The sequence below is a fragment of the Corvus hawaiiensis genome, chromosome 1 (genome assembly GCF_020740725.1).
Source record: "Corvus hawaiiensis isolate bCorHaw1 chromosome 1, bCorHaw1.pri.cur, whole genome shotgun sequence".
NCBI classification, from domain to species: domain Eukaryota; kingdom Metazoa; phylum Chordata; class Aves; order Passeriformes; family Corvidae; genus Corvus; species Corvus hawaiiensis.
In genome coordinates, this window is record NC_063213.1 from 86,050,133 (window position 1) to 86,066,339 (window position 16,207).

A 16,207-nucleotide genomic window follows, 5' to 3' on the forward strand; every position below is an offset into this window, starting at 1 on the left:
TCCTCTGTTCATACCTTGCCTAGGGCAGGGTTGGGACTTAGGCATGGAAGTACAGGGCTTCCTTTGCACTGTCTTAACTTCTGTGATTTTACTCTATTGCTTTCTCTCTTTTCTCTGTCTCTTTCCTGATTTGGCTGCTTAGGGACAGACAGGTAATGGAGAAGAAATTGAAAGGGAAAATACAGGGAAAATGTAAATGAAAAGAAGTTATTATAACTGTTATAATGAAGTGCCTTTCATTTAAATATAAGAATGTAACGCTGAAATGAACTTGTGATCCTGAAATGCATTTTTAATGAGTTTCCTTTTTATTTTGCTGCTTCAGTGGCATATTTTAAAGACCCTTTGAAAAAAGCCACATTAAAAACCCCACCAAATGCCACAACATGCAAAATTGGATATTGGTTTATTCCAAAACTGCTGATCAGGAAGAGTGGCTCTTCAACACAAAATGCTGCAGTCACTTTATTTAAATGAGTTTGAATTTGCATTGTGATGTGCCATTCTGATTTAGAAAAAAAAAATTAGATTTTCAGATCAAATTGACCCAGCCAGTGAAGCATTAAGAAACTGGCAGGTTTAGTCTGAAAGCCTCATGTTATATCAAACCTGCAGCCGGTGGAAGTCACAGAGCAGCAGTGAGAAAACAACTTTCTCCCTGAAATCTTTCTCTTGTTACCGCATAAGATTTTTTTGTTCTCACATATTTTCTCCTTCTTCCCATAGGAGAGCGCCCTTTCCAGTGCAATCAGTGCGGAGCCTCCTTTACCCAGAAGGGCAACCTTCTGCGCCACATAAAGCTGCACTCAGGTGAAAAGCCCTTCAAGTGTCACCTGTGTAACTACGCTTGCCGCCGCAGGGATGCCCTCACGGGACACCTGAGGACTCACTCAGGTAAGTGAAGGTTTGGGAATAACCAGGGCTGCTTATCGCCATACCTGCTGAGGAGATGAGGGTGGCCACCAAGCCTGAGAGCTCTTTTCACAGTGTGGAGCTGAGTAGCCCCATCTTGGGGTTAACCAAGCTGTGAGTCGGCCACAGTGTGTCAGCATCAGAAATGACTAAACACGTCACACTCACGACCCTTCACCAGAAGAACCGGGTTTTTTCCCATACTTCTTGGCTGATTCAAAGTTTCTGTGTTAGGGTTTCATCTTACAAGCCTCATGTGAGTAATCCATTTCATGGAAGTACAAAGATGAGTTAAAGTTGATTAATGTTTTAGGGTTAGAGATAATATAAAGTTGAAACACAGTCTGCTATTCATCCTCAACCTAAGGAGTGAACACTGCCTACAGCATTTAGCAGGAGTTACTTGTTGCACCTTGTTATTACAAGTACTTTGAAAGAGAGAATGGGGAGAAGGGAAAGGGTGGGAGAAAGAAAGATTATTATCTTCCACAAAAGGGGACTCTGATGGAGTTTTTCAGTGCCTGTCTCAACAGTAATATGGAGATATGAATAAATATTTTTGAATAGCTGCACTTTCCTGGTACCATGAACATCTCATTGTTTGACAGAAGCCATAGTCACATACCTTCTGTGAAGTAAAACCAATTTAACACATTTAAAGTACCTTTAAAAGCAGAGTGCGATCTCATCTAGTTTCCCAAACTAAGCTGCAAATGCAAATTGCTATTTGGATGGGAGACCTCCAATACTCATTGCTGGAATTGACACTGGTAACATTACCTGTGAAAGTTGGCTTTGGGTTCTGGGTGGCAGAAGGGGAGCTCTCAAAATTATGTTTTTGTGCTGCTAAAATCTAGGCAAATTCTTTTCTAGCACTCACATTGAATAATAAGATCCTTAGAGTTGACCCAAATTTCCAAAATAATTTCCACTTTTCCTGTTTTTCCCAGCCTGATTGAAGAAAACATATATTTTAAATAGTATTTTGCCTCCCTCTCCTTTGCTGATATTGATTTTCATGGATGCACAATTTGAAACATAGCTTTTCATGTATATATATATGAAATTGCACCTAGACCCTCTTGGCAAACTTTGCGGATTCTGTAATTAAAGAGACAGTGGCTAAATTATAGATAATGATTAGTTCCTGCAGTTGGCAAATTGACACCAATACATTATAAAACAAGTTCGATGTCTGAATCTGATTTTCACCTAAGAATCTGCAAATAAAATTTGGAAGTTAAACTGTGTAGCCATCTAAAATTGTGAAATCACATATTATGTGACTGTCTTATCATGTTAAGACAGAAAATTCAAGTCCAGAAGTACATAAACCAGTATTTTGGTGCAAAATTCCTAGAACCAGCTAGATCTGGATTGGTGTAACACAGAAAAGAAATTGTCATGCCATTTCTCTTGAATTTCCAGAAGCAGAAAACACACAAAATCTAAGATTGTCTTAAAAGGGTTGGGCTGGTTCTGTTTACACCAGAACCGACCTCCAGCCAAGTGTCTACCTACACCACCAGTTCATCCACTGGCAGTCTCTGTCCCACTGGGCACTAAAGCAACTGTTCCCAGACCTCTGAAGGTATCTTGGTTTCTAACCTGTGTAGACGCTGTTTTTAAAGATTTAATGTCACAGTCTTTATCTGATCGGAATAATCTAAAATCAGTTTGCAGCACCCATAGAATTGGCCTGTTGATGTAAAGATATACAGCCAGTTTTCCATTAGCTGTTTCTCACTTAGATTTTTTTAAATTGACAAAATCTTTCTTCACCCCAGCATGGCTTTATTTTTGGGGTGGGCTTTTTCTCTCTTGTTCTTACCATTGTTAATATGCTGTTGAATGCCTCTTCTGAATCTCATATTGAATTGTGTTTTCTCCAGTTGGCAAACCCCATAAGTGTGGATATTGTGGTCGCAGTTACAAGCAGCGCAGCTCTTTGGAAGAACATAAAGAACGCTGCCATAACTACCTGCAAACCATGAATCTCTCAAGCAGCATCTATCCAGGTAATAAAAGTGTCCATTTGGGGAATATTGCTGTCCTGTCATGAATGCAGAGAAGGGAGTGCAAAAGAATCAGTAGTACCATTTGTAGCAAATTCTGCTTAGGGAAGGCACATGCATCCCCCATATGTATGATACTGTGTCTGGATTTATGCTTTATTTGAGAAGCATTTGGCTGTTGTCTCGTTTTGTTTAGTTCCAGTAAAAAGCCAAAGTACAATTCAAACATGTAGTAAAACACTTGCAAGGCCTGGAGATCATCAGTTTGTCATCTCAAGACAATGTGGCTATATCACCTCACTGCCTTCTCTTGGAGGCCTGTATTGCAATACACTTGTGGATGTGTTTTTAATAAAGACTGAATGCTGGTGTTCTAGGTAGGGCTGCAGAATCTTCTGCACTGCACATCTTCTTCCCAGGCATGGCTTAAAGGGCTTACTTGACCACTGGGAACAACTCATCTAACAAGGATGAACAATCTGACTTTGATCTCACTCTGCCAAGCAAGAGGACATAAAGCCAGAGATATTTAATTTAGGCAGTTTGACTTGAGACAGTCCAGAACAGCTAATAACTTCTTGACAGCCTTCTTCCCAAGCTTCCCTTTAAAAGAAAACTGGGAGGAGGTGAGGATCTGTGTTGAGACTAGTGCAATGGTGAAGGTAGTCTATTTCTTGGAGAATATTAAAAAAACTATGCCCAGAAAGAGAGCAAGCAGATATTGGGGCTTGGATTAATTTTTTTAACAAAGATCCAGATGATCTGCATGGGATTGATCACAGTAATTATAATTACAAAGTCCCCTTGCATGTGCAGTTTTAGATAGAGAAGATCCAGCTTCTCTGGTGGAGTTTAAACCCAGCAAGTTCCATTTCCTGCATACCTTTGTAATCCTGTCAGTATATGTTATTTAGTTTGTCAAATAACAAAAATGGAAGGTTCTCTCTGCCCTATTTGCAATGATGCTTCATTTAATATTTTATATCTGTACAGAACCTGAATATGTTTTTACATGCTATCAAATAATGTAAAGGATATGCACATAATGATAGCAGTGAATACAACTGAGATGCTTCTGCAGACAGCATGTTAGAGCAGTGCCCCTTCTAATTTTATTGAGGGGCTGGAGAATATATGAATAGAAAACCTCAATGTAATAATATACAGTAAGCAGCAATATTTATTTCTCAAAGAGGGGACAGGATTTAGAAGCAAATATTCTGATTTGGGATTTCAGTCTTCAGTGTCTGGCACCTGGATTTAACTGCCTGCACACAGAACTTGAAAATATGTGTGAATGAGTAGCTGAACTACTACTAAACTCTTATTAGGATGAAAACTATGTCAGGAATCATAAACTTTAATAAGAAATGAAAAAGTTTTAGAGACTGACCCTTGTTTATATAAAATCCTGACAGGAGAGCTTGCACTAGCTTACAACTAAATATCTAATAACTCAGAGGGATAAAAACTTGAGGAATTGATTAATGCTTTGAAAGAATCACTTCCTCTTGTATATACTGGAAGTATCATCACATTCTATATTTGACATAACAGGATGGCTTTTGCAAATTAGAAAAAAAATTATTTACTTAAGGGTGTAGATGTCATATTCAGCCAAAGACTTCACTCTTAAAGGAATTTAGTCCTCAGTTAATAAATCAATTCTTTACATCTCTAAAAAATAAAGCTTTCCTTCATTTTTTCCTAATATTTTACATGATGAAAATGTAGAAAAAACAGCTGAGAATGAGTGGATGTCCTGTGAATTTTAATGTATTCTATGGTATATTTAGAAAAGCAAGTAGCTATAATACCACTGTTCTTATACTATTTCAAGGTGTGATGTGGATCTGTCAGAGCCATTATTCAGACCCATTTTTTCCCCCAGCCTCAAAAAAAAAGTTGGTACAAAAATCTGCTAGAGCATCTGATTTGACATTCTGCCACAGCAGGATTGCTTTTTAAAGCATTTTTAAATACCTTTTTCAGTACACATAGAAAAAATGTCAGTTGAAAGGACCGAAACTTGTAGAAGCTTTCCATCAGCTTGTAAATCTAACAAATGTAATTGAGAAAGAACTTAAATAAGGAAAAGATAGAATAAAAGGGAGGAAGAACAGGAACAAGAGATCGTACTTACATTTTAACTTTGGTTTACTTTCTTTAAGAGAAGGAAATATAACACAGAATTGGAACCTGATGAATTTAATAGCAAAATTCTTATTTTGGAGGACTATAATCTCACTGTCCATGTGAAGTTCTTCTCTTAGAGATATCATCTGGAGTTTTTCATTTGAGTTGAGTAGAAGTGTGCTGAAGTCTTACCAGGCTTATGTAAAACAACAGGAGAAGTAGTTTATGTAATTTTAAAACTGTCAATTACAGTTCTTCAGTCACTGGGAATTTTTGATTGAAAAGATAATTTTTTTTTTCAGTTCACGGACACCAAATTATAAAGAAATATTTATCCATTTGGTAGCAAAATTCAGAGGGTTTCAGTTACAAGTGCTGGGGATTAGTATGGAATTCAATTTGCCCTCTTTTTTAATAACAGTTTTAGAAGTTTGAAAGTTTGACTGTTGAATACATGACTCATCCTCTTTTGAACTGATTAGAAAAGGAATGTTATTATATTCTAAATAGTTATTTCTTGGTCATTTAGACTTTTAACTAAAAATGCAGTCTTTTGTTTCTTTGTTGAATATCTGCTTTAAAACATTCTCTTCCTGAGGTCTCTTCCTGAGGTGGTACCTGCGGGCCTTGACCAGCACAAGATGCCAGTGTGTGCTTGTTCAATGGTGGCTATGTACCATCAACATCCTTTACTCTTCTGCACCTTCATGACAAAATTCTTCTCATTTCTTGCAATGGTTACAATCTTTAGTGTCTTATGGGCTGGAACATAATTCCATGAAACTCCCTGTAACTGGCATTGGCATTGGCATTTTCATTGTCACTGTCACTGCAGTACGTGCTGCTGCAGCAAGGAGTCAAGAACCAGTTGTGTACTCCTCAGTTTGGTATTGCAGGGCACTGTTGAACAGGACACTTCACCTGCCCGTCACAGGTATCCATCAGACCTGATTTCATATATTTCAGGAACAACAACATTTTCACAATCATCCTTTTATGGCTATGGTATATTGTCAGAGTAACACTGGATTGCAACGATGTGCTCTCAGCTATTGAGAAACACCCAGGTACCAGGGTAATGGGTCCTGTGAACCAGTAAATCCAGTGATAAAACAAATTCTCAGCAGGCACAGAAGGCAAAATATAGCAGAGTGGAGCACCTAATTGAAACAGCTCCTAGAACCAAAGTATAAAAATCATCTTTTGCATCTTCCTTTAATAGCAATTCAAAAGTTCAGGAAAAATGTCCATATCTTAGTAGCAGATAAAAATAAAATTAACCCTTCTTTCTCCCTTGACAAGCAAACAAAAAAAACCCCAAACCGCACAAACAAAAAAAATCCCCACCAGCAGAGCAGTTGTGCTCTGATCTTGGTGCATTCATCTTCCTCTGAGATGATGAAAGTCAGAAATACCTTTTCATACCTTTTTCATAGTCATTGTTTTGGCAGTGCATTTTCATACAACCCTTTTGTTTCTGCAGGAAAGTACTGAAGTAAAATATACTGAAAGTGAAATAGTCTCCTTTTCCTAGAGCCTCACAGTTAAGCTTCTAATTCTACAGAGTCTCAGCAGCAGCAAGAGGTTGGGAAACAGGTTTGAGTATAGGAAATCAGTGTTCCACTGAAGGTGTGATTTTATCAATTAAAATTGTTATTTAAAGTCTAGAATAGCATCACAGAAGTATTGAAGTATTTGCTAGGGGATAAAAGGGGCTGGAGACAAGGGTTGGTGTAGCTTGCAAATACATCTTCCACTTCTGGAGTTGAGAAGTTTATCCATTTTTCCTGCTGAAGAAGCAATTATCATACACGGGGTTTCACTGGGAGAGGTGCAGAGGGATGTTGGGGGGGGTTTCAGTGGGAGAGTGGAAAGGTGAACTGCTTTGTGTCCAGGATAAAGTTAGGACCTCATTTTTTCACAGAAATGCAGAGTGGCTGTAGAACAAGAGTGAAGAGATTATGTGACATACTGGGAGAAACCTTGCAGTTGCTATCTCATTTTTGTGTCCTAAATGAGGAAAACATGAGCATGTACATAGATCAATGAGCATGAGGGAATTCGTTACCGAGAGGCAGAATCGTCCTATGTCTCATATGCTGAGCTCCTTCCTCCAGCTGCTTGGGAGCTAAAAGACATTGACTGACAAACAATAACCTAAGACAACAGTTCCATTAAAATGGAACCTGCCTAACCCTTCTGATGTCATTTGATTTCAGTCATAAAAGACGAAAGTAACCAGAGTGAAATGGCTGAAGACCTGTGCAAGATAGGGTCAGAAAGAGCCCTCGTGCTGGATAGACTAGCAAGTAACGTCGCCAAACGTAAGAGCTCTATGCCTCAGAAATTTGTTGGTAAGAGTTAAACGTTTGCTGTCTCCTAAAAATAAAATAAAACAAAGCCCCCTAAAAAATCACAGCATTTTTACTTTTGCTTTATAATTTTACTTGTTTTGCTGAATTAACAATATGTATCTCTATAGAAGCAGATACAGAGATGTGTTGGGAGAAAAAAAAACCTAAATATCTCCAGCATAAATTTCTGCATGTTTAATTTTCCACATCTGGAGATCAATTTTAAGTCTTTTTCCTGCCTTTTTAAAAGCTTATGTACCAGATCGTTACAAAATCTGGACAGGTTCTTGAAGTTGCCTTAAGAACCTGAAAATAGGAAGAGAAGTTTCCTATTGGGATAGCATTTGACCACACTTTCAGAGTTATTTTATTGAATTCTTGAATGACATTCAGATCTGGGCATATTGGTGTTTCTGAAAGCATTTGTGAATAGTTGAACATAGACTGGGTAATATTCCTTCTCCCTTTAATAAAATCTGTTTATTTTTACAGCCCAAACTGATATGTCTGAGAACAGTACCTAAATGAAAGGACCTTTGAGTACATTCTATGAACAATACAAAAACTTCATGCCCATTTGCACCTAGCAGTTCTTGTTTAACAATGAAAAACTTGACATTAAGCCTATAAAAATGAAGGCTACTCATGTTGTTCTGTTTAGTAGGCCTGTGTTAAGTAGGGATTACACCTGTTTTGTGAGACCGACAGACAATATTTTGTCAGCTAGGTAGGGTTAGTCTTCAATAAATAAATACATGGGAGATCAGAGGACAGCATAGACTCATATCTAGTTAGGTTCTTTTTTAATTCTCTGTACATTTTAAAAAATATTCTATAGGAGAAAATCAGATGAAACTGAAGTCTTTAAAACAAAGTACACATTAAGAAGGTCTTCAGTCAAAAGTCAAGGCAAATAAAAAGACCAGTTTATGGGACAGAAAATGCAAATATACTTTCTTCAACAAGGACACGAGGGTGAAAGGAAAACTAGTATTTCCTAGATGAGGAAAGGGGAGTTTCAGCTACATCAGGAGGTGCAACAAAAGGTTTTAAATTAAATTCCAAGGCTTTTTTCAAGTCCAGGCAACAAAAAGAAGGCAACAATTCTAGGAGATAGTCAAGGATAAGAAACACTTATGTTTATAAAAGGGCAAAAGTTGTAGTCGAAATAGTTACCAAAAATGTATCAACTATAATATGTATGTAAGGCCAACCAGACTAGTTTAGACACTCCAGTAACTGTTTGCATTCGGCAAGATACTAATTCTATGAAAGTTACAGGAAGACCAGAAGTGCTAAAATTTAGAAGGTACTAGCAAGCACCCTATATGCAATGTATCCTTGGGTGTGGACTGGCTATTTCGTTCTCTTTTTCTCTGTTCACCCTAAGAAACAGCAAAGACAGCCAGCTTAACTATGTGCTTTAGGAGGGCAGACTTTCCTGTCAGTTTTTCAGGGTGCAGTGTAAGAAGACAACCTACTGACAGCAGATATTTATTTATGGGAATTTGCTAACCTTCAACAGGAAAAACTTTTTTAACAAGAAAATGCTCCCAAATCCTTTGCTTTCCAATCCTCACCTGCTGCTTCATACAGTAGGTGAATTCCTGATTAACACAAGATTGGGCTGGCCAGTGAGGAGAGCTTTTGGCTACTAAAACGTGTTTATTGCTCTTGCAGATTATCATGTTGTCCCAATCCCTGTGCTGAATTCCAGAGAGAAGGAGTAAAATGGCATCCTTCACATAAGGGAAGGAGCATCTTCTTCTTCACTAGTTTTTCTCAAGAATAAATTAATTACCCTTCAAAAATGAGATTGTTCACCAAATTCAGCCAGTTATCTGTAAAATTCTCTCTGTATTCCGAACTGGAATTGTTCCCAAACCCAAAAGAACTGGGCCATCCAAACCAGAGAGTGAGAACTGCATGAAAGGTTGACGTGGTTATAATGTTTAAAAGAACAGGCAGCAGAGAGGGATTAAAAAATACTAAGAGAAAAGGTGCCCACGTGCACTGAGTGCATTTTTATTGTTTAAGTACCTGCTGCAGAATCCTGAGCAGTGCAAACCTTGAAGTGCATCAAACCATTAGCAGTTTAATTTACTTATGCTCTAATAACCACAGAAATGAGCTATTATTTTTAATGAGTGCAAGTATTACTGCATTGCTCAGATATAGAAATGGTACCTGCCTACCCTAACTTTGTGTCTGTTTCAGGTACTTCGCTTGGAAGCATATTTTTCTTATGAACACTTGATCCTCTCAGCACAACTACCAACTAGTTATGCTACATAAAGCAAATGCTTCCCAAGAAACAGATATTAAATCATGCTTTCTGGATGCCCAAAATTTTGTTTTTAATGACGACCAGTCCCACTTTTCAGTGGTGTGCAGTGCCCAAGGAATATGAATGATTTTGACCTCATTTTTTCCTCCTTGAATAAAGTGCATACATTCATATTAGGAGAGTTTTTCTGTATTTAATTCAAGAGTCTTTTACAATGCCTATTTTGAATCTTAAGCATGAAACTCTGCCTGAAAACTATAGCATTATAGAGGATAAATCTGGAATAAAAAGGACTGCACCCCAAATTGGCAGAATGATTGGGAAAGAAAACAAGAGGAACTGGAAACTTGTGTAGCATAGCAGCCAGAAGGTGTCTGTACCCTACATCCCCCATAGGAACTTACGCAATGCTCAGGGCATTTCTTTCTCTGCTTGCAGAGCATGGAACTGGTATGAAACCATATTTTGTGGGAAAGGTAGACCACAGGACTTCCTATACTTTAGCCCCCATCATTGCAAAAGTGTCATGCTAGAAGGTTTTTTGTCTCTTCACTGACTTGGAATGGTCAATCTGAGTAGAAACTGGGTGGGAAATTGTTGATAAATTAGTGTGCAGATCTTCCGGTAAAATTTCCATACCTCTGTTAGCATTTCTTTTGACAAATTAGGACTTTCCAAGACCTACCAGTAAATTTCATGGTGATCAGGAAATAGTGACAGCACCTCACAGGGATGTTTGTGGCTTTTAGTGTTTCCCAAGATCTGAAGAGCCAGAAAATCCATCCAGACTATCAACAATCTGTTATTGGTAGACCATAGGAACCTCTGAAAATCTTTTACCTCTTTATCTTTGCATGAATTTATTAAGGGCCTGGTAATCACTTTGATGGTTTACACTGTTAGAGAAGACTGCTCAAGTTCATAAAATCAGCATCTGTGCATTTAAATAGTTTTCTAACTCCTAACTTTTGCCTTCTATGTTTTGCTATCTGTCCAGCAATTTGGGGGAAATTGTAGTGAAACTCAACATTCCATACTGGGGTGTCCAGCTAAATATGCATTAGTGCAGTCTAAAAAAAGTTAGAGATTTACTCCTTACTTTTGGAATCCCATCAGAATCAAAGTTACCAGTAACAAGTAAGCTTGCTCTACATAGGGCTTTCTACCTTGTAGGCAAAATATGCTCCAACTACACATGCACTTAAATTTTTTCCGTGATTCTTGGTTACGCCTGTACACAACTTTTTGACACAAAATATTTAGGAACATGGGTAGCTTCTGGTAATGTGTCTAACATGGCTTATGTTAGGTGCGTGGGGATGGTGGCAATACGAAAAATAAAGTTTTTATTGATTTTTCTCCAAAATGACATATATATGACCACATTGCTGATGTGGGTTATTTCTAAGAAACTGAAGGTCTAAAACTAAACCATACAATTTCTCGTCTAAGAATGTAATATTTTAAGTAAAAATATTGATAATGTGCTTCATGCTCTGAAGCATCAGGCCAAGCTCGCTGTGGCTGTGCTGGCGCACCGGCTTCACCAGCCACAAAGGCAATGCCTCTGCTCACTGAAGGAGGCAGATGAGGGACACCAGTTAGAAAGGAAAAAGACAACATGAAGCATTTGATCTGTAGCTCCCATGAGTCTCCATATAAATAATTTCCAGAATTTCTTTCATCCATTTGCTTTTCCAAAGCCCTCAAATTATTTTGCAGGCTAAAAAATGCCACCAACCCGCCGTTTTCCGGAACACCTGTATTAGAGAGCTGTGAATACTTCAGGTGGATTTCAGAGGCAGATGTGGTCAACTCTCTTCTTCCCTGTTTTATTAATCCAAGATGTTCATTTCCTTAATTATGTAGAAATTAACCCTCTAACTCCTCACTTTTTCACTGCAGGTGACAAATGTTTGCCTGATCTTCCATACGATGCCAGCATCAACTACGAGAAGGAGAATGAACTCATGCAGACACACGTGATCGACCAGGCCATCAACAACGCCATCAGTTACCTGGGGGCAGAGTCCCTGCGTCCCCTCGTCCAGACACCGCCAGGTGGCTCTGAGGTGGTGCCCGTCATCAGCCCCATGTATCAGCTCCACAAACCTCTCGGAGACAATCCGGTTCGCTCCAACCTCCCTCAGGACAGCGCAGTGGAAAACTTGTTGCTGCTTTCCAAAGCCAAGTCTGTCTCCTCTGAACGAGATGTCTCTCCCAGCAACAGCTGCCAAGACTCAACAGATACAGAGAGCAATAATGAGGAGCGCAGTGGTTTGATCTACCTGACAAACCACATAGGTGCCCATGCAAGAAATGGCATCTCTATCAAAGAAGAAAACAGGCAATACGATGTCTTGAGAGCGGGTACTGACAATTCCCAGGATGCTTTCAAAGTGATCAGCAGCAATGGGGAGCAAGTAAGAGTTTACAAGTGTGAACACTGTCGAGTCCTTTTCTTGGATCATGTGATGTATACAATCCATATGGGCTGCCACGGGTTCCGCGATCCTTTTGAATGCAACATGTGTGGCTACCACAGCCAGGACAGGTACGAATTCTCTTCCCACATAACTCGAGGGGAGCATCGTTTCCACATGGGTTAAAACACTGGCACAGATCGAGCCTCAACAGCTGCGTTACTGGAGCTGCACAAGCCATGACAGCAACAAAGCAAAAGTCAGCTGGACAGTAAAAGTCACAAGAGAATCAGAAGTTCAGCAATCTTCTCCCACAAGAAAAGGAATTTCATTTTGGTAGTATGCATTGCAACTCAGTTTTCTAAAATGAGTTTTTACTGAAAATGTTTGATCAACAAAAACCTTTAGTAATGTAAGTAGAAGCTTTTGTAGTCACATAGCTGAAAGCCCTTCCCTGAACTGATGATTCTTGCAAGCCCCCCTTGCCAGAACTCTTAACCACGCGCAGGATGCTCCACACAACAAGGACACAACAGGCAGCAGTGGCCAGGCTTTCTCTCATAACACCCTGAGAGTAGGGCTCTTCTACCAGATGTATGTGTTTCGATTTCTGGTATTATTTGACTCTTTTGGGAAGATTGAACTCAACTAAAGATGGAGGGACCCGTCTCAGATGACTTCATGGACAGCTGGGGTGGGACGGGACCCACCCCACCCAGAAGGTTCTGAGTTGCTTTGGTGGTAAGAACATTTCCACCTGCAAGGGTGCTACTGGTATTGACATCACAACATGCCCTGTTTGTGTCACTAGGCAGGCGAGCAGGAATGCAAAAGATAGAAGAAACACCCTTGTAATATACTCTGTGAAGTATGAATTGCATTTAATGTACAGAAAAAGGGTATTGTGGCTCTTCTTTGAATAAATATTTTCTGTTCCTATCCAGTAAACCCCCACTGTTCGTTAAGCAACCCCTCCTTTCTCTGCATATAAGAGTTACAATGTATTTAACTTTTCTTTCTTTTTAAAGTTTTAGTTATTTAGAAAAGTGTGATGTACAGTTGAGAAAGTAGATAGATATATGTGTGGGGAGTCTCCTTATGCACATTTTTCATCTTTTTAAATTGTCTGGAAAATATCCAAATGTCCCTCTCTTAGATATAAAGAAAAATCCCATTTTGCTTGCACAGAAGATGTCCTCTTGTAAATTTTGTGACTCTACTCATAAATGTTGCACTTGATTATTTTTAAAGCACTGAGAGGAATTAAACCAGCCAGTCAAAATTCGCAGCCGTCTTCTTTTTTCCTGGCATTTGCCATTTAATGAGGGACCAAGGACCACAAAGGTGTGGAGAGCCTTTACTTCCCATCCAACCAGTCATTTCACTAAGTGCTTTGAGTTACTTTTAATTCAGTGGAACTAATCTTAAGGTATAAAAAATGTTGGTTTTTGCAGAATGGAGACCAGAGGCTGCAGCACTTTGCAGAGTGCAGCAAAGTCCACCAAGAGCTTTCTCCATGGTGGGTTCTGCTGCAGGTACTGTAGCTTCAGTTAGAATCAAAACTTCTATGACAAATAGATTTTAACACCAAACATATCTAATAAAAAACCTCTTTTATAAAGCTTCTGCTTAGCTTCCTCTTCCAAATATTTCATCTCTCTCCCTGAACACCCTCATGCTTTAAGACTGGGCAAAAATGAAATTCCTGCAGCATCTGCATAAAAATCTGCCATTGGTGCTGCAATACTTCCTGGGCAACATTCATAAAGATAACCCATCTTATTAACTTAATGTATATATACTTCCACTCTGCATAAGGAATGGATATTTTGCAATAAACAGAATCAAATACCCAACAAGACAAGAAGTCTTGTCATACATTTACATATTTTCCATTCACAAGTGCATGAAAGCACATGTATTTACTATAAAACAGATTCGATGGGACCACAAACTGCTTGTACCTGGGCCAATGTGGCCTGATACTACACTTGCAGCTATATTTGATACACCTTTCCTATATACACATACTATTACAGGCATGCCGAGCTCCTTCTGCTTTCACTTTTGCAGGTGTAGGTCAGGAGCAACAACACTGAAGCTGAGGAAAGACACTGATGAAACAGCGAATCACAAATGTGTGCTTGCAGAACCTCAAGCCTTGGCTGCCTGTGCCAGCTGTAAGGCACTGGCTTCACTGGGCATGGCGGTGGTTTTACACTGAACGTACAGGACAGAGAGCCTGACAATGCAGGGCTTTGTCACCAGAGGTGAATGCTGTGTATGAATGCCCACAGACTGGTGCATACACCCACAGCAGGGAAAACACACATTACTAGTACATGTCATCCCCGAACATGAGCAGTGTAAACTACAGGCCCGGAGGTGATCACCTCTATTCCCACATTAGAACTCGGTTGACTTAAAAGATTTTATTGATCCCCTGTATTCCCACATTACAACTCATCTGACACTTTATTGCTTGTTACCTTCCAGCCCAAGAGGCTGCACGAGGGGTGGGCACAAGGAATCCCTGGCCACTTTCATGCCCCAGCCATGGTCTTGTCATCAATGCCTGCTCCACATTCAGCTTCAAGACAGACTGTACCTGGCAAGGAGATGTTGCCAAATATTTTGTATAGGAATGATCTGAAGAGGTCTTTCAAGGGGGTAACTTACATGGACGAGTTTCCTTTAATTTTTCCTTTTTATAAATACAGTTTGGGTTCATTTTTCATAGCTGGTAGGGATACATTCAGCTGTTCTTACCCCTCTTCAATTTTGATTGATGCCAATCACCAAATTAACACAGAGAGGGGACAAAGTAATTTCCCAGCCCTGCTGCAAAGTCCTGGAGATCAGACATTGGCTGTAGAGAAACACTCTGCTTTTATTGCTCTTAGACCTCCTTCCTGTTCTTCTTAGATTTAGGTCACTATATACCCCATGGTGTAATTTTTTTCCACCATTCATTTTAAGACTCCCCCAGCTATACAGGGGAGGGGGACAAAAGCTCACTCAGGCGGTTTTGTTTCTTTGCTTTTTCCAAAAACCGACACAAATGAAGCCACGTTCAAGAACTGTGTAAACAAGCACAGCTCCAGTGGAGTTTAAGTGTGCCTCAAACACAGCTTTGAAAGGTGATTTCTGATTCCCGGGTAGGTTTGTTACCTTCACCACATCTCTGTGCACACACGCACGTGTCTGAGTCCCTGTGTCTTCTCCTCTTGTCAACATGCACATGCCCTCTCTGTGGCTCTGTGTATCATTAATATTTTATATACATTTGTATGTGTATACATATCTAAAATGGTTTGTATGACATGATGATGCACTGTCACTCACAGTGGGTTTGTTTCCTGGCTCTGGAGTTTTCTTATTTATACTATAACAGAATATGTTGATGTTGTATAATAAACAGTACAGTAGTATAAGTAAGTGTATTAAGACACAGTGTATCAGACCATAGTCTAAAGGCAGAGCAAATGGCATTTTCTGTTCACTAAAGGGCCTTTTTAGGTTTGTTTTTTTCCAGTGTTTTTTCTCTCTTTTGCACAAAATCATCTTCAATTTGTTTAGAAACAAGTGGTTCAGTAATTTTATTTATGAACATATGCAAGGATGGCATGAAAATAGGATGTTGTGTTTGTGTGCATTGAAACAAACTGTGCCCTCAGAAAAGTTTAGTGTAATCTCCTTTTTTCTCTTTTTTTGCTATGGTGCAATACCCTGATACGGCTTAGTTGACCTTTAAAAGGAGTAAATATGTGAGTGGTTTTAAGTTTGTATCTGTTTTAAAAAAGTAAAAAATAACTGCTTCCCATTCCTTCCCCAGGCACTGCCTTTTCTAATAGAAAAAGTTGTATTTACACCTTTTTTTTTTTTTGCTGTGGTTTTATATTGTAACTTCATTTTTCTTTGAGAATATTGTATTTAAAAAAAGAAATTTCATAAAAATTGGAAATGTTATTAAATTATGTCTGCAAACAGAGATGTATCTTTTGAGACAAGAGAACAAGGTAAATACCCCAAGCCCCAGAATATTTTTGTGACTCTCCTCATGGGTGAAGGAGTTGTAGG

General features: G+C 39.1%; 1 protein-coding gene across 15 annotated transcripts in view; it reads left to right on the top strand.

Moving 5' to 3' along the window:
• The window catches only part of IKZF1 (IKAROS family zinc finger 1), a 70,632-nt gene extending 54,629 nt beyond the window's left edge, over positions 1-16,003 (top strand). For 9 of the 15 annotated variants that reach the window (XM_048312430.1, XM_048312422.1, XM_048312441.1 and 6 more), the window contains 4 exons: positions 727-894; positions 2,805-2,930; positions 7,283-7,417; positions 11,610-16,003. In XM_048312430.1, the coding sequence (XP_048168387.1) occupies positions 727-894; positions 2,805-2,930; positions 7,283-7,417; positions 11,610-12,313 (1,133 nt within the window). In that variant the 3' untranslated portion in view covers positions 12,314-16,003. The remainder of the gene's footprint in view (positions 1-726; positions 895-2,804; positions 2,931-7,282; positions 7,418-11,609) is intronic. The other 6 variants (XM_048312458.1, XM_048312516.1, XM_048312489.1 and 3 more) reach the window with 2 other exon arrangements.
• The last annotated feature ends 204 nt before the right edge of the window (positions 16,004-16,207 follow it).